Below are 27233 nucleotides of genomic sequence, written 5' to 3' on the forward strand. Positions count from 1 at the left end.
CCCACAGGTATGTCAATGCTGGACATACCTCTCTTGCAGCTCTACCACGGGCTCTGCATATTGAACACGAGTAAATATCTGTACAGTGAATGAACATTTGAAATATTGCTCCTGTACGGTGGGAGGCCAAGACTGATTCTAGTCGTTAAGAAAATTATGAAATAACATCCGTAAATCTAAGAAAATACTGTTTTAGGTCTTTATGACAGTTAAGCCTATCTGTGAACAGTGCTTGACCATGTTCTTAGAAGACCATCTGTTTGGGCCACGGCTACACTGTAAAGTCCCGTGTATTTGCATTTTGCAGACATAAAGTACAGAGAGTATATTGGGACAGAAAGGTGCGATTCTTCACCTCACTGGTGTGTTTACATAAGGCTCACAAAATATATCAAAAGATATGTCCATAAGAGAAAACACGGTACACTTTCTCTTGCAAGGGAGAAAAAATAATATTCTCCATTTGGAAAGAAAAAAAATAGTGCTTTTCTGTTCTCAAATGGGCTCTGTAGGCAGATTCAGGAAATTATTGTTTGTTTTAATTCTCTCTTGCTGTGGTTTTGTTAGTTTCAGGATCTCATCCTCAGGCAAGTGTCAGATTACATCAGTTTCTCTGCTGCCCCAACACTGGGTGCCAGAAACTGTGGGAGTAGAATAAGGCTGACAGCCATGCAGAAATGACAAAGAGGTTGTAATATAGACGTGACAGACCCCAGCAAGTTTTGTCTGTTACTCTTCCTGGCCTTTCTGTGGGGGCTAGACTCAATGAATAGAGAGTCTTTACTGGTGAGGAGCCTTGTAGGCCATATAGGCTTGCTTTGGAGTAGGAGTTCTCATTCTTGTGATCTCCTTGTGGGAGGGGAATTCTGGTTCCCATAATTCACTTTCTTGGAGAATGAGAGGCTGGGGACAGGAGGGTCAGAGAGGGTCAGGGACACATTACTTTAGGTGTCCATCAGTTCAAAGTCGCCAACCTAAGGTGATACATTCTGAGTTCCAACAGGGACAGGAAGGCTGTTCCTTAGACCATATCTGTGCGGTACTAAGAGCAAATGGCCGTGGTGTGCTTCCTTGTGAGTTGTGAGCATTTGGGTGCTGCCCTCATTGTATCCATCTGCTTAGTTTACAAGGGCCTTGGACTATACCCAGGCCAGTGTCTACTCAAAACAACATAGCCTTTACCTTCTACCATGGAGGTGTGTATACAGAAGAAATAATGTGGCAGCTTTCATTTTTATCCGTTGTCTACTTTCTGGCTTATCTTTTGTATGCATGTTGAGTCATAGTTCCTATCTATGAGCATTAAGTTCAGTGACATTTGTTTCCCCAAACTCCCATGCTGAAGAAGTCTTGGGCTGTAATAGAGGTCATGGAAAAGTATCATTTCTGCATTAAAAAAAAAAAGATATTAGTAAAATTTTGTGGATCTTGGTGAGTTTTTCTCGTAGTTTGTTATTTTTTAAACATGTTTGACTCATAAAATTATGTACATATCTTTGTATTTAGCCAGGCTATGATGAACTTAATCCTGACTGGAAGCTGTCTCCAGAGAAGAGAAAGAAAATAAAAGGTGAGTGGCTCTAAGAAATACAGTTATTACAGCTTTACATGATCCCTCTTATTAAGGTTTTTTAGATATGAATAACCTCTAGAATCTTGTTTCACTTTAGAAGAACCATGGAATTTTAGCAGTGTAGCAGATCAAGTATTTCTTTTTTTTTTCATTTTTGTTTGTGTGTTTGGTAGCCATATAGGTATTTCTTTTTAAATCTTTTTATACATTTCTATGTTTGAAATAATTTGTTTTTTAAAATGAGCAGAGGGGGGGAAATCAAGATTTACTGTTAAATGAAAGTAGTTGTTTAAAACAAAAAATGAGCACTCCTTTGATTTTTTTGTTTTGCTTTAACTGTATGATATTTTTTATGTACTGTTGAATTTGATCTGCAAATACTTTATTAAGAATAAGAACTTCAGTTTATAGCGTGGTGACACACATCTTTATTCCAGCACTGGGAGGCAGAGGCAGGCAGATCCCTAAGGTGGAGGCCAGCCTGGTCTTCAGAGCAGTTCCAGAACAGCCAGGGCTACACAGAGAAAGAAACACTGTCTTGAAAAACTGGAACAAACCAGGAGCAAACTGAACCAAATAAAACAAACAAAAAATAAGTTCAGTTTATAATTTTGCCTTCTATTGGTCCTTCCTGTGGTTTGTTATCAGGCTAAGTCTGCCGTGGTGAGACACGTTTGCTGCTGCCCTTTTCTTTTCTATATCATGAAATATTTGGAGAAATGCTGGTCTTTCCTTTGTTAAAGGTCTGTTGAAATTTGGCAGTGAATCACTTCCACCCTCGGCTGGGACTTTTGTTGTGAGACTCTCATCACTGCTTCAGTCTCCTTGTGCAGTGTACTAGATGCTTTCATCCTCTTGATTAAATGTTAGTAGGTCATATAAGCTTAGGAATGTATATTTCTTCTCAGCTTTCTTTCTTTGTGAGGTACAGGCTTTCAACATACTCCTTGGTAATTTTCTGGATATCCGTAGTGCCTATGCTAAAGCCCATCCTATTGGTTCTAGTGTTGTTGTTTGGGTCTTATTCCTTTTTTTGGTTAGTTTGGCTAACAGTTTGTCAACTTCATTTTTTCAAAGAACCCAACTCTTGTTTCTTTGCTTCCTTGTGTTGTACTTTTAGTCTGAACTTCATTAATTCCTGCATCCTTGTTAACTCTTAGTCTGCTGATTTTGCATTTGGCTTCTTTATACCCTGAAACTTTGATAGTGTTCCATTGTTTATTGGAGATCACTCTGAATTTAAAAAGCAAAAGCTCATAGATATAAGCCTTCCTTTTAATAAAACCCACCTTTGCTGGCTCCCAAAGAGTCTGGTAAGTTGTGCTTTAATTTTAATTGTGATTCTAGGAATTTAAAACGTTTTCTTTCTGATTTTCTTAGTGGTGTACCTATCCTTCAAGAATGTTCAGTGTCTGTGGGGTTTGTAGTGTTTGTAGGTTGTAGTTTCTATGGTTTCTCGTGCTATTGAATTCTATGTTTACCCCACTATGATCTGATATAATCAGGAACTGATCATTATTTCTCATTTTATTTTTGGTAAGATTTGGTTTTATGGCCAAACATGTAATCTTTTTTTCTGAGAGAGGTCTGTGGGCTGCTGAAAAGAATGCATGTGCCTAACCTGTTAGATGGGAATACTCTCAGATGTCTTTTAAGTCTATTTGATATGGTAAAGTTTGATTCTGAAGTTTATGTCTTTGAAGGTATCTGGATGATCTTCCTCTTGATTAGAGTGATGTATTAAGTGGTACATGGCTGAATCTGGATCTGTCTTATCTGTTTATTATCTAATAGTTTTACTTATGAAATTGTGTTTACTAATAATGTTCAGTTTATGTGCTTATAATTGTTATATACTCTGCATAGATTGTTCTCTGTATTAAGATGTAGAAGAAGCCTTTTCAAAACCTCTTTGACTCATTTTGGCTTGAGGTCTCCTCTATCAGATGTAGGTATAGTTTTGCTTGTTTTAGATTACATTAACCTTCATCCTTTTACTCTCCGCCTGTGTGGTTGTGCCAAGGAGATATGTTTTGTAGACAACCAAATGATGCATCTTGGTTTTTAATCCAGTCAGCTACTACGTTTTTAATTGGAAAGTTAAGAGCATTTATCTTTAGTCTTCTTAGTAATAGGAGTGTGCTGATTGTGTAATTTTATTGGTTGTTTGCCTGCTTGGTTAAATTACTGTTGGCTTTTTCTTTCTCCCTTGTTCATTTCAGGGGTTTACTGATTTGGACTTGATTGATTCTCTTTTGTTTTTCTCTTCTCTCATGAAATATACTTTCCTGTGCTCTAGAATTAAGACTGCTCATGTGTAGGTGTCCATTAAGTACCTTCTGCAATGCTGGCTTGGTGGTTAGGGATTTTTTTCAGTGACACTTACTTTGAAATGCCTTCATTTCTCTATTGATTTTTTTAAAAGATAGCTTTATTAGATGTAGTAGTCATGGTTGGTAGTTATTTACTTTTGGGGCTTCACATATCATATTGTTCCATTCTTTCTGTTTTCTTCTGCTGAGAGGTCAGACATGAATTTTGCGTTTTGACTTTGAGAGTAGAGTTTTTCATCTTGGAACTTTTTATTTTTGTTTTTTTGAGATAGGATTTCTCTGTGTAGCCTTGGCTATCCTGGGCTTGCTTTGTAGACCAGGCTGGCCTCGAACTCACAGCTATCCACCTGCCTCTGCTTCCCTGAGTGCTGGGATTGAAGGTGTGCACCACTACTGCTGGTTCTCATGAAACTTTTAGCAGTTTGTTTTTTAGCTTTAGGATTTTGAGTACAATGTGTCATGTAGTGGGTTGGTTCTTGATTCATGTTTATTTCAGGTTCTGACTGCCTCTGTGCTTGTATTCATTTCTTTCCCTGTATTTGGGATGTTTTCTGCTATACTATGATTGACGAAATTTTCTGCTTTTACTTTGTGTCCTAGCTCCCCCTCTGCTACATGGATGTTTATGTTTTGTTGCTGCTTCATCATTTTTCAGAGTTCTTGGATGTTGTAGTCATGCTTCTTTGTTCTTTTTTTTTTTTTTTTTTTAATTGATGTCTGAATGTAGTATTTCTTTCTTCTAGCTTCTGGGAGCATAAGCCCCAGACACCTGCATGTATCTAGAAACTCCTAATTTAAACAAATTGCCCAAGGAGTCTATCCAAAGAAATATGTTATACCGTGTATGTCTTTCTGCTTCTGGGATATCTCACTCAGGATGATCTTTTCCAGTTCCCACCATTTACCTGCAAATTTCATGATTTCCTTGTTTTTTATTGCTGAGTAATATTCCATTGTGTAGATGTACCACAATTTCTGTAGCCATTCTTCAGTTGAGGGGCATCTGGGTTGTTTCCAGCTTCTGGCTATTACAAATAAAGCTGCTACAAACATGGTTGAGCAAATGTCCTTATTTGGATATATGCCTAGGAGTGGTATGGCTGGATCTTGAGGAAGCACTAGCACTATTCCTAGTTATTTGAGAAAGCACCAGATTGCTTTCCAAAGTGGTTGTACAAGTTTACATTTCCACCAGCAGTGTTTGTGTGTGTGTGTGGGGTTCCCCTTTCTCTGCAACCTCTCCAGCATGTGTTGTCACTTGAGTTTTTGATCTTGGTCATTCTGATGGGTGTAAGGTGAAATCTTAGGGTCGTTTTGACACGCTATATACTCACCCATATAGACATATAATATAGGATAAACCTACTACAATCTGTACACCTAAAGAAACTAATCAAGAGGTGGGACTCTGGCTACAATGCTCAATCCCCATCCCGAAAGGCAAAGAGGATGGACATCAGAAGAAGAAGAAAACAGAAAACAACCTAGGAACCTGCCACAGAGGGCCTCTGAAAGCCTCTGCCCTGCAGAATATCAAAGCAGATGCTGAGACTTATGGCCAACTGTTGGGCAGAGTGCATGGAATCTTATGTAAGAAGTGGGAAATAGTAAGATCTCTAGAGGACAGGAGCTCCACAAGGAGAGCAACAGAACCAAAAAATCTGAGCACAGAAGTCTTTCCAACCAGGAACCATGCATGGAGATAACCTAGAACCCCTGCACAGATATAGCCCAGGCAGTTCGGTGTCCAAGTAGGTTCCATAGTAATGAGAACAGGGACTGCCTCTGACATGAAATGATTGGCTTGCCCTTTGATCACCTCCTCCTGAGAGGGGAGCAGCCTTACCAGGCCACAGAGGAAGACAATGCAGCCACTCCTTATGAGATCTGATAGACTAGGATGAGAAAGAAGGAGAGGAGGACCTCCCCTATCAGTGGACTTGGGGAGGGGCATGTGTGGAGAAGGAGGAGGGAAGGTGGGATTGGGAGGGGAGGAGGGAGGGGTTTATGGGGGATACAAAGTAAATAAAATATATATAATAAAAATTAAGAAAAATAAAAAAGATGACTATTATGAGGCTATCAGATTATACTTGATGTCAGCCTCTTCACTGTGATTGTAACACTGCTTAAAAAAAAAAAGAAATATGTTAGGGTCTTTTTTTTAAAAAATTATTATAATGAGTTGTTTTTAGTCTGACAAACTGGTTTAAACATTTTTTTTGAGTTATGCTTGAGTATGCTTTCAACTGTGATTTATTGTGATATGGCTTCATAATAATGCCATATCATATTCATTGTGGAATAACCATCGTTTAAAAAAAGTGTAATGAAATTACAATAAAATATTGTCATATTTCCTTTTAAATCCCTCAGTTTGGTGAACCACAGTTCATTTTAGTATCAAAAATCTTTATTAGTCTTGAATTTTTTTTCTCTGTTAGTTAAATGTTTAGGAACATATCAGTCCTGGAAGGTATTATTTTAAATATTATACAATTTTAATTACTAAATATCTCTGTCTGAAAATGATAGGAGTACACTTTCTAATATCTTTTATAACATTGTATATATGGGATTTATATACACTTACTATTCAACTTACTATACTGAAAATGGTTGCATATCTTTCTTGAGTGTATAATTATGTTTTTCTTTTTAGTGTTTTCAATGTTTGTTTTTAATTTTGTGTGCATTGCTGTTTTGTCTGCATATATTGTCAGTGTGAGGGTGTTAGATCCCCTGGAACTGGAGTTACTGACAGTTGGAGCTACCATGTAGATGCTGGGCAGTGCTCTTAAATGTTGAGTCATCTTTCCAGCTCATAATTATGTTTTTGATAAGTTTTTTTCTCTCTGGATTCCAACCCAGTGTCTTACAAATACTAAGTAAGGGCTCCAACACTGAGCTGAGCTCCATTTGTTAGCTTTGTGTCACTGTATTGAGTAAAAGGACCTTAATTAGCTAACTTTTGTACCTGCATAGCTTTGGATGATTGTTGCCACTTGGGCTGACCTTAAATAAATTTTCTATTTTTACCTGAGTAAAATTTGAAAGATGGCTTTACATTTATTTTTTCCCATTTAATGGCCTCTTTGAGGCCCCCCCAAGTATAAAATAACTTGGATTAAAATATTATATTAAATATTTTGCATTTTAATTACTTACACATTTTCTTATGTATTTGTGTTTTCTTTTTCCCATTAGATAAAGAGTCCTTTTACCCATTGATTGATGTCAATTGGTGGGCAGATGGTGCAGTGACCTTGGCTCGCTGCTCTGGTGCATTAACTGTTTCATCAGCGAAAACTTTGAAGAATTTACTGGGAAAATCCTGTGAATGGTTTGAGCCATCCCCCCAAGTCACTGCTACCCATGATGGGGGATTCTTAAGTTTGGAGGTGAGGTTTCTCCCTTTGAGAGTAAATGTGCATCATACTAAAGAACTGTCTGTATAGCTTTTTATTTGCATATGTAATATAGTTCTGTGTTTAAACATAGGTCTGTTACTGAGATAAAATATTGAGTATAATATGAACAATTCTATCATCCTTGAATTATATGCATTACATTGCTAATGTAAATAAAAATATTTATAGCCATTTTATTTCCTTTAAAAATTTCTTCTTTGCTGGACATGATAGATTTTTTTTTCCCTAGATGAGTTATTTGAAAATGTACAATGCAGTAATTACTTCCTTCCTAGGAACTACTTAATGTTTATATTGTTATTTACTGAAAGTATGGCAAAGTAAAATTTTTTTCTTCTTTGAAAGAACTTTTTTTCACAATGAAAGAGTTGAACATGGAGGCAGTTTCTTTATAGCTGTGTTTGGTGGGTTAGCATCCTGTTTAATTCTTTCAAGAGTATGGTCCTTGGTAGGGTTGCTTTTGCAGGGTTCAGCGGCAGGTATTCTTTAGTGGCAGATATCCTCAAGTTTATCATCCAGTCATGATCTTTCTTACAGAAAACTGTGCTTCAGACTCCAAGCCAATTCTTTTAAGTCTGAATGAAAGTTTTCTTCAGCAACCAGGCTTTCAGCCTCAGCATTTTTGAAGCTGGTGGAGTGTTCAAAAGGGACATTAGAAGGCGTATTCCTGGCAAACAAAACAAATACCATCATGTCATTTTCTAAATTGTCTTCTTGCTTTTCTACAGCAAGTACAGACATATTAATAGTTTTAGAAATTCACATTTTCACCTTTTTTACTTCTGCAAAATAATTGTAGCTCTTTACATTAGTGTCCCATTAGTACAGTGGGCTTCAGTTTTAAAGATTTGGAAATCATATCTTAGGTCTTTGACTTACTTTGTTTCATTTGGGTCCATTGTGAATGACATATAATGAATGAAATTGGAGTATAATTAAAATAATTTTTTATTAGCTCTTAAAAAATCGGTCTTTAGTTTTTATCATTAATTTTACATCTCCCCTTTCAACTTAGTGTGAAATTAAACTTGCCCCCAAACGATCTCGTTTGGAGATGAGGTCTGGAGAAGAAGACGAAGGGGAGGAGGATTCTGACTCAGATCATGAAGCGTCTGCCAAGGCTCGTTATTTTGGTTACATCAAGCAAGGTCTGTACTTAGTGACAGAGATGGAGAGGTTTGCACCTCCACGGAAACGGCCGCGAACGATCACTAAGAACTACCGCCTTGTGAGTCTGCGCTCCACAACTCCAGAGGAGCTCTATCAGAGAAAGGTGAGCAGTGCTGCTGCTTCCCACAGCTGTTTATTGCAGAACTGCTACTAGTTCAGTATCGAAAGAAATTAAGAGAGAGCATGTTGGTTCCTTGACATGTTAGAAATGTCAGTTCTGTAAGCTTTTAGAATAATGCCGTCTTTCTAAGTGTGTAATCCAAACCAAAGCAGTAGATAAAGAACTCAAGAGCCTGGGAAATAGCCCAGAGGATAAAGCATGCGGACCAGAGTTCAGATGCTGGTACCCAGCTGAGTGCCTGGTAGGTGTGTAGCCCACCTGTCACTCCAGTGTTCAGGAGGCAGGGACTGGAATCCCCAAATCAAGCTAGCTAGCCTGAGTACCCTAATCAGTGAGCTCTGAATGCGAGTGGGAGACCTTGCCTCAGCATGTAAGGTAGAAAGTAGTTGAAGAAAACATTTATGCAGCTTTGGCCTCCACATGGGCATGCATGCATAGTACACAGACACACACACACACACACACACACACACGTACACAAAACCAAAATAAACAAGAAAACAATTCACTCTGTTCAGTTATCCACTTTGTGCCCTAATGTGTTTAAATTTTTTTTTGTTAAATTTATTTATTCATTCATTTATTTGTGTGTGTGTGTGTGTGTGTGTGTGTGTGTGTGTGTGTATGTCTGTGTGTGTTCCAGGGTACATTTGAAGGCCAGAGGACAAAGTTCAGGAGTCAGTTCTCTCCTCCCACCATGTGGGTTCCAGTGATTAAACTCAGGTTGTCAGGCTTGGCATCAAGCCTTTTTACCCACTGAACTGTCTCGTTGGTCCTAGCCTGAGGTTTTTGCTACCTACTGGGTGCTTTTAGCTGTTCCTCCTATGTGTACTTAAGTACAGATCTCTACTAAGACTACAGATGGTGAGGGAAGCATTCAGCAGCTGGTTTGGAAGCTTGTGTGACCAATACCACTTCTTAGAGCTGTTTGCTATGCTCTGATGATATTCTAAAAGAGCATTGACCTGAGCCAGACTGCAGCCTGCCTCTAGTCTCAGTTTTTGCCACCATCTGAATATATAAGTGAGAGCCTTTCATCATATTTGTCAAAGCACTGAAGGAATTCCTGATTCACCTGCTTCTCAGAACGTCTGAGCGTCTGGTAATACTCTGCATGTAATAACTCTGCATGGTAATAACTTGTTGCATAGGCCAGTCCTCTCATCAGAACAGCCTCATGTGTAATTCATGTCTGTTTCTTTGACAAAGATTGAAAGTGAAGAGTATGAAGAAGCCTTGTCTTTGGCTCACACCTATGGCCTGGATACCGACCTTGTCTATCAGAGGCAATGGAGGAAGTCAGCTGTCAACATTGCTTCAATTCAGAATTTCTTGGTATGTGTAAATAGCTGTGGTAATGTGATGAAATGTATATTCATGGATTATCTTTTGTGTATAGAGTATTTCACATGACTAATTTTTGTATAGGTAAAGACATGTTTTCTTTGAGAAACTGTCAAAATCTCTTGTTTCTGCCACAGGATTTTGGTGCTAAATATATTGAATAAAGACTGATAAACTAACCATCTCTAATTATTTTCATTATTGTACTTCTCTTCACTCACATTGGTCAGGGCCTACATAAGAACCACTAGCAGAGTTTTGGTGAGGAGATTTGTATTCTAGTAACCAGAGATTAATGATAAAGGGGTGCAGAGAACTTGAAGGAATACCTTCAGTCCAAGAAACTGTATTTAGGCAGCAGGCCTGCCCTTCTACTAAGAGGGATGGATCATAAAGGATGACTTTGTAATAAAAATTTAATATAGGCCTTTTCCAGTCAGAAGAGAAGACATTGCCAAGAGAGCAAGCAGAATGAGCAAATTATGAATGTGACATGAGGTGACAGCCAAATCTATCTCATTCACTATTGGGTGTCCTCATGTCCATGGCAGTGTCTGAAGCACAGTAGATGCCTAGAACCATTTCATGGATAAGTGAGCTCTGGTAAGTCAGCCAGTGGTGAGCAATGGTAGTGAACATTGGGAAACGTGAGTGGAGGGTGTGCTAAAGATTTGAGTTTGGGTGGGTGATGAAAACTTGTGATGACTTGCTTTGTTTTAAGGGAGTGATGACCCGTGGTGGATTGGTGAAAGAAGATCTAGGGGAACACTGGAGTAAGAGAAAAGGGGCAGAAGAAAGCCTGCTAGGGCCAAGGGAATCCTACAATGTTCTTGCCATTACATTTTGATGATTTAGACTTACCTTTAGACTTAGGTGTAATGAAATGAAGGGGGTGAGGCAATGGGTCACTGAGAAGATATGTTCAGGAAGAGGGCAAGTCAGAGAATTTGGAGATAAAGGGGGCTGTTGAAAGGGAAGAGTTGGTGCTTGTCTTTCCAAAGAACAGTAGCCCATGGCTTGGTATGATTGAGTTAGTGTCACACTGTGTGATACATCTCACAGTGAAATAAAGATATGACTATGGTGTGTGGTTCTGTTTTAAAGTCTGATTACTATTTGGGGGAAAAATGTATTTTATCTCTCTGTTTTATATTTTCTATTGTACAATCAAAACATAAACTATAGGTACTTACAAAAAATATTTTCTATACTTCTGGAAAAGAGTACTAGAGCTTTGTGTTTCAGTGTGATTCATTGGAATTAAAACAAATGCTGTTGGGACTTTTCTCTTAGTATGGACCCAAGGACATGCAATTATTCTCCAGCCCTTTTAGCCTTTTACTACCGTTGATGGCAGCTGGATACAGGAGGTGTGATTCCAGAAGCATTTGGGTTTGGTTTGTTTGTTTAAATTTTCATACAATATACTTTCATCTTTCTGAATTAGTGGTTATTAGATAGAATATAAGGAGCTACCTAGGACCAAGCTCTTTAATGGTGCTATTATCTTCCCTCTAGTTATAATTCTAGAAAGTGGTCATCAGGTTTTATAAGGTGGCAATTTTTCTTAACTGCCTCTGTTTATTTCTCTTTGTATGTAGAGTAAAATCAAGAAGCGGTCCTGGGTTCTCCATGAGTGTTTGGAGAGAGTTCCTGAAAATGTGGATGCTGCCAAGGAACTGCTGCAGTATGGCTTGAAAGGCACAGACCTGGAGGCCCTCGTTGCCATAGGGAAGGGCGCAGATGATGGCAGGTAGGGTTTGGATGTTTGCACTTGCTGTAAAGGTGACATGGAGAAAGCTGAGGCTGGGGCATTGGGCCAGATAGATGTGGAGCACATTGCTGAAAGTATTACAGTTGACCAGTGTTTCCTTCCCTTTTGGTTAAATATATTTCCAGGTGATGGTTTGATGCTGAGGCATGCCAGGTTCTGCACATGCTTACTAAGTGCTGGGGCACTATGGCACTGATATGGTTGGCTTTACCCATTAGCCTGTAGGGTCATACCCAGTACTGTAGTTGTAAAGAAAATGTGTCACGCTATATAATGTTTATTATTAGCCCTATAATTATTATGGCGGTACTATGTAATCCGCTATCATAATTAATAAAACACAGACAGTGTTAGATTTTATAATTGCCTTATTTACCTTGGGCACGGCAGATATTCCACCTATGCTGTCTGATATCTTCCAGTGCCATCCTTTGGCTCCTTCCTTAACCATTTGTCTGGCTACCTCCCATCCATAATCCCAAACACTTGCTAATGTTCTTCATCTGGGTCGCTTCCTTTATCCATGCCATTCTCAGAGTCCTTCCTCTTGGTTCTCTTTTCACCTAACCCATGGTGGCTTCCTCCTTCCGCCTCTCTTCCCATTTGTCTGTCTCCTCCCCATTATTCTCCTCTCCCAAAGCCCTAGGACTTTGGCCATGATTACCCCATTCTGCCCTGCCCAGGTTTAGGTCTTTTATTCAGCCAGTCAGGAATAATTTCTTTGACAAGGTTAAACAGCAATACTTTGGGTACATGCCAGTTTGCTCGTAAGCAGTTTGAGTCCTGGGTGGGGTGAGAGACAAGAAATTAAGAAACACAAAGCACCAGATCATACTCCAACACAATATCTTCAGTGTTTACCTGACTTATGAAAGTATCACAGACGTTTAACGCTGTCTAAATGCCAGTTAGTAATATAATGGTATTAAATTGTTTGATAAGTTGTTGCTTACCAGATGTTTGGGACAACTTGTTGAGATATAAAGATAGTACATACCTGATAATTAACTAATTTAAAAGAGATTATAAATGATGTGGTATTCATATGTATTAAATGCAAATCAAAACTACAGCAACTTATCATTTAAGTCCAGTTACAATGGCTGTTATCAAAAAGACAATAAATAAAAAATGTTAGTAAGGACACAGAGAAAGAGAAACTCTTACACAATTTTAGTGAGACTGTAAATTGGTATAACCATGTAGAGTGAAATGTGGGTTCCTCAAGAAATTAAAGGGAGAAATACCATGTGATCCAGGGATTCTGTTAATGTGTATTTATAAGAAAGAAATGAAAACATTTTTTGAAGAGATTAAATGTATGTCTCTATTTAAAATAGCTAAGACACAGTAGCTAAGACAGAATCAGTTAAGATGTCTATCAACAAGTAAGCAGATAAAGAAAATGCAGCATATTTACACAGTAGAATAGTAGAATCATTTTTGACCATAAAACCACAGAGTTGGGTGCTGTAGAAATGGCTCAATGGTTAAGAGCACTTGCTGGTATTGCAGAGGACCTGAGTCTGGTTCCCAGCACCTACACTGTGCACTTTCACATTGGTTCCATGGGAACCAATTGGTTCCAGGGGAACCAATCTCCAAATGTGTAGGATTGGGTCACACATACAAGTAGATAAATGAATATTTGCTGCTCTGGTAGAGGACCTGGGTTTGGTTCTAGAATCCATATGGTGGCTTACAACTGCCTGTAACTTCAATTCTGGTGTTACAACACTGTCTTTGGCCTCAATTGGTGCCACATGTGCTCAGCATACATGTTGCAGACACTTATACATACACATAAAATAAAATATGTAAACCTTCAAAAACAGGGACAAAGGCTTACTATTTTAGCAATATAAATGTGAGTATCAGTCCCATGGCTAAGTGAAGTAACTGATGCCATATGTGGACTTACTTCAAATGTGCAGTCTAAAAACACTGAGCTCTTTTAACCTATGAGCAGAACAGTGGCTACCAGGGCGAAGAAGGGAACAGAAAAGGGGCATGAGAGGTTGTTTGCGAGGTAGAAAATCCCAGCCAGCTTTAAGGAGTCAGTGTTGCTGTTCATATTGTACTGTATAATTCAGAAGAAATAAAAAAGGATCTCTACAGATAGGAAATGTGTCACACAATGGAGAAATACATGGTGTAGAAAGGCACTAAGAACAGAAGTGCTCTAAGAAGCCACACCTGCCTTGACAGTTCTGCACACTAACTGCATAGAACTTTCAGTGATTCGATTCTGGAGATAGTGCACACAGAATAATGCAGATCAAAAACCAAAATTATCTTGGGCTATCTTTAGTCATCATAAAAAGCCATGTATCATTTTTAGGTGCTGTAGCATTCTTTTACCATTAGGTAAACATTAGTAATACATTAAATTAATGATTTGCTTCCACCAAAAAAAAAAAGGATTATAGACAGAAGTGATTCAAGTCATAAAACCTGTTATATATTGGGAGAGTATATCCCCTATATAATCCTGTGTGTATCCCTGGGTAGATATCCTTTCCTTGTTTTAAATGTCTGTGATCACTACTTATCCTCTTACTTATCCCATGGATATAGTGAATGAACCGTGCTGTTTGGCAGAATTTTAAGAAGATTTTTTTTTCTTTTTGATGGAAATTAACTTAGCTGAATAAATATTCATGATAGGACAAAGCAACTTTTTATTTCGTGAAGAAACAAACAAACAAAAAAACCAACTTAAAAAAATCAACTGAGTTCTTTTCTCTGCAGATTTACATTACCGGGTGATGTAGACATTGATAGCATTGCCTATGAGGAGCTTTCCGCACCAGACAAAGAGCCTTCCAAGAGCAAACGGCAGAAAGAGCTTAAGAAGAGACATGAGCTACTTAAATTAGTGAACTTTTCGAAGTAAGTCATTTATTACTGCTCATTGGGAAATAAACTCTCTGGTCCTTTCCCTCTGCTCTTCACTAGTATGAATCGCTAAGTTACTTAACCAACTATACTGTGTCACTTTTTGTTTAGCCTTCATGATCTTACATACAGTGCTAAGAGCTGTAGGCAAACGGAACACTGGTTGTTTCATGCAGTTTTGCCTCAGACAAACAGCAGTAAACAGTCAGTAAACAGAAGCATGTCTATAAATGTGAGCCGTTTAGCTGAGTTTTTCCACACAGGTTGACCCTGGAACAAAAGGAACTGTGCCGCTGCAGACTGAAGTTATTAACCTTCTTAGATCGGCTTGCAACATACGAGGTAAGGAAGGACATTAGCCCACCAGTTATGCTCATCCTGTTCTTTCACATGCCGTCACTGCCCTAGTGTCTGACATTTTGGTCTTTGAGATTATTTATATGGGAAAATTAATTTATTGCCAAGTCAAGTTCTCTATTAGACTGGTTTTGGTAAAAATTGGAAATTGTAAAAGTTCAAAAGTTGTTTTGTTGGACTAGAGAATAAAAAGGCTGTGTATTTTATGCACATATGATTTCTAGATTTGCAATCCTTTTACTACGTGGACATTTCTAAGTAATGGCACAGAGTTAATTCTAGTGTGGAGTTCAATATTTATAAAACAAATATTCTCACCCACTTAATGAGTCACCATTTTAATGAGGTTAGTTGATTGATCTTTGATCTTTATTAGAGCCACTCTAGAATTTAATAGCAATATACTTACTTCTTAGTTCTTTGGGAACACAAGCACTTATGTCCCCATGTTGGGCATTTTATTAACAGTGTGTTATACCAGTTTAGGTAGCGTTAAGCATGGAAGAGAAGCTGGGCATCTGGTGACCCATGCTTGTAATGATGGCAATTTTTTAGAAGCTGAGGAATTGTCTCGAGTTTGAAAGTAGCCTGGGCTGTAGAGTAATACTTTCTATCTCAGAAGTCAAAAAATAAAAATAAAAAAATAAAAAAGACTAAGTAGAAATGAGATACCTTTCAGCATCTGTAAATAGTGTGTATGTGTTTCTTTGTTTTGCCTTTTTTTTTTTTTTTTTTAAACATCACCTTTTACCTTAGGTTTCTCAGTGTTTTTCCCCCCTATCTGGGGAGACTCAGAGTCTCCTTTGTGCTAGGCAAATGTCCTATTGCCGAGCAATGTGCCTATGCTTTCAGGCTTTACAACCAGGTACTAACCTGAAGTTTGGCCTCAGAGATTATTTCCCATTCAGTCCATTGAGCCTCTCTCCTATTGGCCTGTGGCATGGGTAACCTAAGAATGCTGAAGAGGTTTAATATTTGATCATGCATGTAAATTAAACTCAGAAGACTTGGATTCTCCCAACTCTTGAAATGTTATCAAACAAAACACTAAAAGAAAAAAATGGTTCTGGCAAACTGGAGATCACATGTAGAAGAATGAAATTAGATCCCTATCTCCACTCACTAAGCATAAAAAAAAAAACAAAAATAAAAAAATAAAAAGTTGGGCATGGTAGCACATGCTAGGTATCAGGAGACAGAGGCAGATAGATCTCTATGAAGTTCAAAGCTGTCCTGGAACCCAGGGCTACATACTGAGACATTGTCTCAAAAAAAAAAAAAAAAAAAAAAAAAAACGAAGAAGGAGGAGGAGGAGGAGGAGGAGGAGGAGATAAGGGGAGGAGGAGGAAAAGAAGGAGGAAGAAGAGAAGGAGGAGGAGGAAGAAAAGGAGAAAACACTAAAATTGAGTTCTTTAGCTGATAAGAATATAATCTAATATGAGAAAGTGATGATGAGTTTCTGATGAGGTCATTGGCTGTAGTTGCTGTGGTTGTTGGATGGTCATATTCCTTTAAAGCATATTCTTTTTATTTTAGTTTAGTGACATCTTGAGCTAATATTAAGAATAAGCACAGCGGGAATTACCTATGTCTGTACAGTGTGGTTCATTATTTTTATAATTCACTTTTATTTTATTGGCTGATAATATCTTAGAAAAGATACTTTATTATTCATTGCCTATTGAATTGCTATTCTTCATATAACAATAGCAATTTTTTGTTATTATATTATGATAGTGACCTTTAAAATACTTTTGAGACTACTCTTTTTTGAAAATTAACCTTTTAGAAAAGATGAACTTGGCTATTAAATCTCTGTAATGAGAATGTTCGGTTGTCATGTTGTCAGTTACATAGTGGTAGAGGTTGGCTTTGCATTTTCATCATTGGCCAGGGCTAATTTTATTAATTCCATGTGAATGAGATAAAAGTGAATTCATTTATATTTTATCTAGGTGCTTCCTACATGCCAGATATGATGCCATTACTAGATGTAGGGAGACATATGAGGAGCAGTTTTCATGGAATCCTAAGGATACAGACTTTAAGTGATGGTACCAGTATGAAGAATCAATGAAGCAGAGGAGAGAAACATACTCAGTTCTTCCTGGAGATGCCCAAGGGGCCTCTATAAGGAAGTAACCATCAACTAGTTCTTAAAAAGCCAAGGCAGATTTATAAGAGACAGTAGGGTAGAATTCAGAGTTTTGCCTTCTTTGTTTTCTTAACTCCAGAGCTCAGCAGGACTCATTGAAGATCTTGTAAATACTTGTTGAAAGGGCCTGTGGTATACAGAGTTTCTTCAAAAATACACTCACAGCCTATCAGCCATGTACTTAGTTCTGATAACTTGATAATTTTATGGCTTTCTTTGAGGCTATCACCACTATGCTTATTTTGCGGATATGAAAGCCAAGACTTAGAGAGGTAAGCATCTTGTCCAGATAAGTAGGAAGCATAAGCAGATCCCACTGATTGGGAGCTAATGTTGAGAATGGGAGTACTAGATACGGGCCTAGGACCTGAACAAAGGTGGCATGTTCTTGAGAATGTGTGATTACTTGGAGTTTTTATAGCAAAGGGTAAAAGGGACATTGTTAATATGTTTGTGGGAGCCAGTCAGTAAAGGGATGGGGAGAAATTTATTGAACAAAAGTGTCTTATTTAACACCATGATGAAAAGGCAAGTTGGGGAGGATAGGGTTTATTTGGCTTACACTTAACACATAACTGTTCATCACTGAAGGAGTCAGGACAGGAAGTCAAATAGGGCAGTATCCTGGAGACAGGATCTGATGCAGAGGCCATGGAGGGGTGCTGCTTATTGGCTTGCTTCCCATGGTTGCTCAGCCTCCTTTCTTACAGAACCCAGGACCACCAGCCCCGTGACGGAACCACCCACAATGGGCTGCCACCAAGTCCTTATCAATCACTAATTAAGAAAATGCCTTTCAGCCAGATCTTGTGGAGGCATTTTCTCAGTTAAAGTTCCCTCCTTTCAGCTAACTCTAGTTTGTGTTAAGTTGACACACAAAACCAGCTAGTACAGGATGAAAAAGGCATACTTTGATGATGATAGAAGAGTTGACATGGGCCTAGAGCATTGGCCATCACTGAAGAAGGAGAACATATTAGTGCGGACGTAGGCAGACTTGCAGTTTCGGTGGGCTGGAAACTGAGTTTTCATCAAATAGTGCCAGCTTAAAAAAAAATGAATGTTTTTAGGAAAGAGTAGTGGCTGAGGAAGATGTTGGAGGTTTAGAAAACCTAAATGTTTTTAAAATTATTTAAAAAAAATGTTTGTAATTGACTAGGAAAGAAAAGCTCATGTGAGCAGAGCACTTTCATTTTAAGCTTCTAAGAATTATTTTTTTAAAATTAATTTTTTTTATTAATTACAGTTTATTCACTTTGTATCCCAGCTGTAGTCCCCTTCCTTGTCCCTTCCCACTCCCACCCTCTCTTCCTCTTCCTCTTCTCCCATGTCCCTCCCCCAGGCAACTGATAGGGGAGGTCCTCCTCCCCTTCCATCTGACCCTAGTCTATCAGGTCTCATCAGGACTCCCTGCATTGTCTTCCTCTGTGACCTGGTAAGGCTGTTTCCTCCTTAGGGGGAGGTGATCAAAGACCCAGCCACAGAAAGACACTATCCAAATCCATAAATTCCGAAATGAAAAGGGGGACATAGCGACAGACACTGAGGAAATCCAAACAATCATTAGATCTTACTTCAAAAGCCACAAAATTTGAAAATCTAAATGAAATGGTCAATTTTCTTAATTGATTCCATTTACCAAGCTGAATCAAGACCAGGTAAATAAATTAAACGTCCTATATCCTCGAAGGAAATAGAAGCTGTCATCAAAAGTCTCCCATCCAAAAAAAGTCCAGGGCCAGATGGCAGAATTCTATCAGACCTTCAAAGAATAGCTAACTTCAGTTCTCTTCAAACTATTCCGCAAAATAGAAACAGAAGGAACATTACCAAACTCATTCTATGAAGCCACAGGCACCTGATACCTAAACCTCACAAAGACCTAACAAAGAAAGAGAATTTCAGGCCAGTCTCCCTTATGAACATTGATGCAAAAATACTCAACAAAATACTTTCAAACCAAATACAAAAACACATCAAAGATATCATCCACTATGCAAGAGTGGTTCAGTATACGGAAATCCATCAATGTGATCCACCATATTAACAAACTGAAAGAAAAAACCCCACATGATAATCTCCTTAGATGCTGAAAAAGCATTTGATAAAATCCAACATTCGTTAATGTAAGAATTATTTTAGCCTTTCATTATCAGGAATTCAAACTTGAAGAGATGTGTGGAGGATAGTATGGCCAACCCAGAGGTTTTCTTCTACAAGCTCAATTTTCAATGTGTCAGTCTTAAAGCTCTCAGTTACTTCCCACATCTGCCTTTTCTTTCACTTAAACATTTTCATGAAAATCCCAGAAATCTTGCATTTTTTACCCATGTGTCTATGTCTCTAATTAAAATGAACTTTAAAAAATAACAATGGCATTACTATTTTAACAAAATTAACAACAAATTTCTCATCATCTGATACTTCATGTTTATAGGTCTCTAGTGTTGTTGAAATGACTTAAAAGATACACTTGGTTCATTTCTGACTAGGTTGTAAGCTTATTGGAGGCAGGGAAGTGTATTGTTTGCTGTAGCTCCAGTATTTCTCACAATGCCCCTAGGACATGGTAGATACCACGCCTATTTTTGTTTCCTGCATGAATGAAAGATTTGCTTGCATTTTACATCACTCAGTGCAACAGCAATAAAATTCGTGTCACGTTTTCATGTAGGGATGGCAGGTACCCATAAGAGTAGCCATGCTAACTGTTGCTTATTTGTTCAGGTGGTTTTATGTTGCCCTACAGAAAGCAATTTAATTTTAACTATTTCATTTATTTATAGCTCTAAAATGTTAATAACAGTTTTAACAAATATAGCCCCTAAAAAGATAAAGTACTATAGTCAACAGTTGATAGTTGAAATAAATTAATTTGGATTTTATTTATTTTGTCAAGTAGAGGTATAAAGGATTTTAATATTTTCTTGTCACCATATTTGGAAGCCTATTTATTGTCTCTCTTTCCCTCAGGAAATCCTAGGGGCACCTCATGCATCTGAACAGAGATATGATGCTGAATTTTTTAAGAAGTTCAGAAGTCAGAATATTGTTCTCTCAGCAAGAACGTATGCTCGGGTAATTGCTTTTTGTAAATAGAGTAATTATGCTTATTTGTACAAAATCTTTGAGCTGTGTAGTTAATGTTAGTGCATGCGTACACTATTACACTGTTTTTTGTTGTAATATTAACAGCTGTATAGAAAATGGAATTATATTTAAAAATATCACCATTAGAATTTTAAAGTAAATAATTTTATAGTGTTAGGTTGAGAAACATAAAAATAAAAACAAAAGGGTATTTTAAATAAGTTTTATTTTAAGTTTTAAATGTCATAAAAATCAGATCTGTATTTCTAAAGCTCATAGTAGACACTTTTGCCTTGCATTTTATACAGGAAAGTAATGTACAAGCCCTGGAAATCCTGCTGACATACCATGGTTCTGATCTGCTTGCTCATCGCCTCGCCATCCTCTCCAACTTCCCAGAAACCACTTCTCCACATGAATATGCTGTTTTGTTGCCTGAGGCTTGGTATGCTACTCTGTTTTATTGACTATGATTTTTGTGTGTGTGTATGTATATGTGTGTTTAATGATAGACACCTTACATTTAAAAGAATATTTAAAACAGTTAAAAGTGAGAAAAATATATTTATGAAAATAGGATCATCTTCACATGGACTTGTTTTTTGCCTAAAAACAATGCCTAACTAAGTAGTGTCTTTTCTGAGACCTTGCCTGAGTACGGATCCTGTGTTGCTTCTCCTTCTTGGGCTCTTGGGCTGGTGTCTTCTGGTCAGAATAGAACCCCTGTGGTATTAGGCTTCCTGTGCTAATCTTTATGATTTGTCTTGTGGCCAGCGTGGGTCATTTGTAGGTCAGACAATGGGTACTCTATTAATTAGGGATTTTATTTGAGCAAATTAGATCTATGCTATTCTTTTCCAGAAACTGTCTAAGGAAAGTTGTAAGGGTTCTAAGTACCCAGCACAGTGTGCTTACCAGTTCTGGCAGTCTGGCCCTTGCTTGTAGCATCTTTTTGTCTGTCTGTTGAGCCTGGGGGCTCATCTGCTTCTCCCAGTGGATGGGGTAACTGAAAGTGCTCAGGTGCTGAAGTGACTGTGACTGCTCCTGAGAGCCCCTGTCCCTGGGATCACAGTACCTAGGCACAGAACTTATGGCTGGAGTAGGCGCTGCAGTGGCCAATCTGCGATGGTCCTGATTAGCTAGTATTTTTTCAAAGAATTCTTTTTCATTTCAACTAGGTGTGTGTTTCTATTTAGGGGTTTGACTTGTGAATGTCTGTGGAGCCCAGATGTGTGTGATCCCCTGGAGCTGGAATTACAGGTGGTTATGAGCCTCCTGTCATAACCTTCTCAGTGCTGGGAGCTGAACCAAGGTCCTGTGTAAAAGCAGTGAGCACTCTATACTACTCTACTCCCTGATTTGCCAGTTTTGATTGATCCAAATTTTATCATTCTTGTGGCTGGGAAACATCCTATTTTGTATTTTACTTTGTCACTCTTAAATTTTCAAGTATATTTGACAGTGATGAAAGGTGACCAAGTAGTGTAAAGCTTTGAAATTACATTTTTCTTTGTCACAGGTAATGTATAATTTTATTAGCTACCTATTCTATGTCATTTTTGCAAAAATAATTACATTTTGTGTTCTGATGATTGGCTGTTTTAAATCCCCAAAGTGACATTTTTAAAGAGTCTTTGTTAGGATCTATGTTTGCTTAATAGAGACACTGATCACATAAATGAGCCTTTTACTTTTCATGATTGTGAATCTGTATAGCACATTTAAGAAAGAATTTTCTTTATTTTAATCTGTTTTTACAACCACCCTTTCTTCCTGTAAATCTTTTCAGAATGATGACTGTAACGTGATAACAAGGTAATTGACTTAGTTGTCTGTGGAAGTAATGCAGCTAAGGGTAAGAGTGCTGGCTCTCAGCTGCCTGGAACTCAGGACCTGGGTTTAGTTTCTCAGCTGTGCTTCCTTCTTTCCTGTAAATGGTGTGACAAAGCACTTAGTTCTTCCTGTTGTATGAATGAAGGAAAGGATGACAGTGCTATCTAAGTTGGCATTTTTATTGCTGTGAGAAAACACCATGAACAAAAGCAACCTGGAGAGAAAACGGTTATTTAATCTTACAGTTTGTAGTCCACCATCCAGGGAAGTCATGGTAGGAGCTCAAGGCAGGAACTTAGAGGCAGAAAATGCAACAGAAGCCATGAGGAACTCTGCTTGCTGGTTTGCTCTGATGGCTTGCTCAGCTTGGTTTCTTCCACACTGAAGGACCACTTGTCCATGTATGGCAGTGCTTCAGCGGGCCGAGCCCTCACATATCAGTTATCAACCAAGAAAGTGCCCAACCATCTTGCCTACAGCGCAGTCTGATGGGAGTTTTTTCAAATGAGCTTTTGTCTTTTCAGATGACTCCAGCTTATATCAAACTGATAAAACTAACCAACGCACATGCATCAAGAAGCCACTGAGATCAGTGCCCAAGCGCCTGCTGTTAGCAGTTATTAACAAAGAGATAGTTCTCTGCCAAAGTTTGGTCTTATGTACTTCCAAGACACCGTATAATATTTACTGGCTTAGACTTCTTGTTAAATTAAGTTTGTAATTTTAGAAACATTGGAAGGAAAATAGAGAATTCCTGTGTTCTCTTAGTCTAGATTCCCATCTCATTCATACATATGGAGCATATTTTTCAGAATAAGAAAGAAATCATTGAGTTATCATTTCTGCTGTATTGTGACACATGCATTACTAAAAATCTTCACATTGTACAGATCATTCAGAGAAAGTGTAGAAACTGCAGGGCATGTTAGAGAAATGAGGTTGCTGGCATTTGGAACACTGATGGAAAGTAAACAGCTAATCAGACTTATAGAGAGGTTTGATATGTGTGAACTGGTAAACGTGTAGTATTAAAGCATGGCACCAAGAAAGGAACTAAGAAAGAGCTTCTGATCAGAAGCCAGAATCAGGACACTTGCAAATTCTACGTTCTAGTGATATGGAAGAAGGAGGGTGGCAGAACTCTGATGGAAACTTGAAATTCCAGGAACAGTAGGAATAGCATCTAATGTACTTGCTGGACGAAGAGAACACATATATGTGGGAACCAGTGTGTTTGTCTGGTCGGCTGAGTGCTGTTTTGCATTCATGTGCCCCAAGGATAACTGTAAATATAACTCAACATAAAATTGCAAACTTAGGCTTAAGATGCTTAAGAGGTTCTTTTGGTAGCGAGGCATAAATTAAAAGTTCAAAGTGTGGACATTGTAGATAGATGGCGATGACATTTTGTCTCACTGTCAAAGGCTGGGCATGCTTGAAGCATCCCTCAGAGAAAATTGTGCACCAGCGTCATGAAATAGGCATCTGTAAGTTGTTTGCTAGTATATCAATTTATAGGGATACGTTTATCTTTCAAACCTTTAGAGACAACTCATAGTACAATACAATGAGGTAATTACAGCTTTATTTATCTAGTGCTTACTAATACCCATTTGTGTTGTAAGAGCCTAGTCAAGATTACTACATTGCACACAGACCTCATTGAATTAAAAAAATTGTTATTATTTTGGCATTTTATGTGTATAAGTGTTTTGTCTGCATGTATGATATATATTAATATATATATATATATATACATATATATATATATTATGTGTGTGTGTACCACTGGCATGCTTGGTGCCCATGGAGGCCAGAAGAAAGCAATGCATTCCTGGAACTGGAGTAGAAGATAGTTGTGAGCTGTCAGGTGGGTAGTGGGAATTGAACCCAGGTCTGCTGCAAGAGCAGCAAGTTCTCTTAACCACTGAGTCATCCATCTCTCCAGTCTCTTTCCTGTACTTTAACACATGGAAGTAAGCTGTGTATTTACTATCTGTCAGCTGTGTACTAGTTAATAAAAATATTCTTTATGGTACATTTCTGAGTAATTACAAGAACATACCTAATATTTACTTTGTTTTACTATTGCAAAGTATCTATAGTGTAAGTGTTGATATTTTGTTAATGGAATAGGATATCTGCAATACTTTCTTCTTATGATTTAGGAAATGTTACTGTGGCAGCCTTGCAGTGTGTGTGTCTGTAACTATTTAAATTTAGTGAGATCACTTGGCAGTGAAGGTTTGACCCGGAAAAGTATGCTGTGTCATGCAGAAGGACTGCATTGCAGATGTTCCCTTTTTCTTTCCTGGTTTTGTGCTGATTAATGATTGAGCCCCACATTTTTGGTTACTATATTTGTTTAGTTCCTCAATAATTTACATATCATATCATCAAGGCTAAGTGTAAAGATGACTAATGAGCAATTTTAGAACAAACTGATTATGTCAAATTGATTTACCTTATATTTTAAATCATTAATATAATTTTTGGTGGAGAGAGTTGAGACAGAGTCTTGCTTTATAGACGGGTCTGGCCTTGAATTCACTGTGTAGCTCAGACTACACTCAGACTTGTGTTCCCCCTGCCTCAGCCTTCTGAGTGCTGGGATTACAGGCATGCACAACTTTGCCTGACTCCAGACCATTCATACAACTTTATTAATACTAACCTGTAGTTCTCTGAAATGCAACACTTGGAACATTTTCAATGAAGTCACCATTGACTTCAAGTAGTTTTCATTTCAGAAGGTAAAGCACTATTGCTCTTATTTTCCTTTAGTAGCAGGAAGAGATCTTTTCCAAAATTGGTTTCTGCGGATGTGATTTTAGAGTTTTTTAAGTATTCTGGGATGTTGTTTGCTATAAAGAATATATTAATCATATCTTGTAAAGCAGATGTTGGTTTTTTCTTTTAGTTTTAATTGTTTGTTGAAATTTATAACTGGTCATGAGTATATATGAGACTTATTTAAAAATCAAGATACTTCTAAATTATTTTATTTCATTTCCTTTGAAAAGACAGCTTAAAGAAGACATTGAGTCACTACTTCTCAGCCTTTTGGCTAAGATGAAGTGAAGAAGACAAGGGTCACATGATTTTGTGTTTTTCAGTAGAAATTTTAGCTTGTGTTTGTGTTTCACAAATAGGCATTATATTAGCTTGGGCAGGTAGATCGAATACATATAAATACAGTATTTTCTCCTTCTCCACATAAATTAGAGTGTAGCAAGTAAGGGCAGTGAGATAGGTAATGATATGACTACCTAATAATCTACAGAAGATGAGAGTCTGGTGTGGACCCAGTGGCTCTGTAGTAAAGGCCCTTGTTACCAGGCCTGGTGACCAATGTGGTAGAAGGAAAGAACTGATTCCCGCGTGTTGTCCTTGACCACTGTGCTTGAGCCATGGCATTGTACGCCCAAATACATACATGTACATATATAAACAATAAAATGTAATAAAAATTTGAACAGTTATTTCATACTGGGAATACAGATAGGTTTAGATGTAGGAGAGATTGTTTTCCATTGCAAAAGAGGATCAGGAAAAGCCTTCTTGGAGAATGCAAGGTTAGGATCTAAGTGTTGAAAATCTGGTGTGTGATTCTGGAAAGTCTGAGTAGAAAAGAGATAGGTGGAATAAATATTTATTCCGAGGCTGTCCATGTATTCAACAGTATTATATTACTTATTCACAAGGTGCTAATGATGTGTCCAGTTAATTCCTTAGTTGAGAATGAATCAGCAACCAGGCATGTTGGCTCATGTCTGTAATCTTAGCTCTTAGTAGCTGGATGAATGAAAAGTGCATACAGGAGTTTGAGGATAGCCTGGGTTAAAATGAGGAAAAACATTTAATTTCCAACAAAGAAATATGAAATCTCAGTTTACTTCTGTTTTATGTAGCCTAGTCCTTCCATTAACAATGCTTTGTCCTGTAATTTTCAGAAGTTCATTGTGTGTTTTGTCCTCACTATGTTTTTATTGTTGGAATAAAATATTGCCTGTGGTAGGATCCCATTAAATTTTTGTTTTGATTCTCAAAACAAAACAAAACAAAACAAAAAACAAACAACCCATATACTCTTTCCTTTAAAAATAAAATGTTGATCAGTTACCTCCTAATTCAGCTCCACCTTATGTAGATTTTCCCAGAGTTGCTGTGCACAGAGAGAGAAGTGGCTGTATATTGGGCTTAAGTAGTACCCTCTGAGGCAACAGTCAGAAGTGGAGCACTCTTTTTTTTGTTTGTTTGTTTTTGTTTTTTTGAGACAAGGTTTCTCTGTGTAGCCTTCACTGTCCTGGACTTGCTTTGTAGATCCGCTGACCTTGAACTCACAGAGATCCACCTGCCTCTGCTTCCCTGAGTACTGGGATTATAGGCTGGCACCATCGCGATGGGCTTGAGGAGCACTCATGGACTGCGCTTACTGTTTCTGAATCTAAGAAGTCATGCTTAGATCAGGGTGAGCGTCCTGTTTCCTTACCTGTCTGGCCTTGGGTCTGGCTGGAGTGGCAGTTGGCTTGCACATCTCTTGTTATGGGATTACTTGAGATGTTAGCTGGATTTATTCTTGATTTCCCAGTATTTGAAGGAAAAATTGTTTTGCGGCAATATCTCTGGTTAAGAAGACAGAAACTAATATTTCAAAGTAGAAGTTGCAGCATTAGCTTCATGTGCTGCTGATCCTAGTTGTCTGGGATCCTGTTAGTTACTTAAAAAATTAGGGTATAATGACTTATTTTCTCTTATTTATACATTTCAAGATTGAGGTTAGAGCATTTGTGTGCAGTTTTATATTCTTATTTTGCACATATAATTTTCACAGCATAATCTTGAAATAAGCAGAAAAGGAATTATCACTAAATATTTCAGGGGAATTCATGACCCAGTTTCAAAAATTGGAATTAACAATTAATTATATTTGCATTACTTTTTATAGTGGGTGTAACTATTGCCAAATAGTTGTAATGTGACTTAGTTTAAAGCTACTTTATTCCTAGCTATGGTTGTTTGTGAAAGTACCTCTCAACTTCCTAGTTTATTTTTAAGGTGATGTCTTCCCCTAAAAAGATGGAGTTAATAGACTCAGTGTTATTGATTGCAACAAAATTAGACTTTTCATGGAGATAAGAGATTTCTTTCATT

General features: G+C 37.8%; 1 protein-coding gene across 5 annotated transcripts in view; it reads left to right on the forward strand.

The window, feature by feature from the left end:
* Nbas (NBAS subunit of NRZ tethering complex) overlaps nt 1–27233 on the forward strand; it is a 307505-nt gene that overhangs the window by 55408 nt on the left and 224864 nt on the right. For all 5 annotated transcript variants that reach the window (XM_060366017.1, XM_060366025.1, XM_060365995.1 and 2 more), the window contains 9 exons: nt 1507–1570; nt 7114–7307; nt 8353–8610; nt 9838–9963; nt 11574–11725; nt 14498–14638; nt 14908–14986; nt 20130–20234; nt 20555–20691. In XM_060366017.1, coding sequence (XP_060222000.1) covers nt 1507–1570; nt 7114–7307; nt 8353–8610; nt 9838–9963; nt 11574–11725; nt 14498–14638; nt 14908–14986; nt 20130–20234; nt 20555–20691 — 1256 coding nt within the window. The remainder of the gene's footprint in view (nt 1–1506; nt 1571–7113; nt 7308–8352; nt 8611–9837; nt 9964–11573; nt 11726–14497; nt 14639–14907; nt 14987–20129; nt 20235–20554; nt 20692–27233) is intronic.

The sequence above is a fragment of the Meriones unguiculatus genome, chromosome 1 (genome assembly GCF_030254825.1).
Source record: "Meriones unguiculatus strain TT.TT164.6M chromosome 1, Bangor_MerUng_6.1, whole genome shotgun sequence".
Taxonomy (NCBI): domain Eukaryota; kingdom Metazoa; phylum Chordata; class Mammalia; order Rodentia; family Muridae; genus Meriones; species Meriones unguiculatus.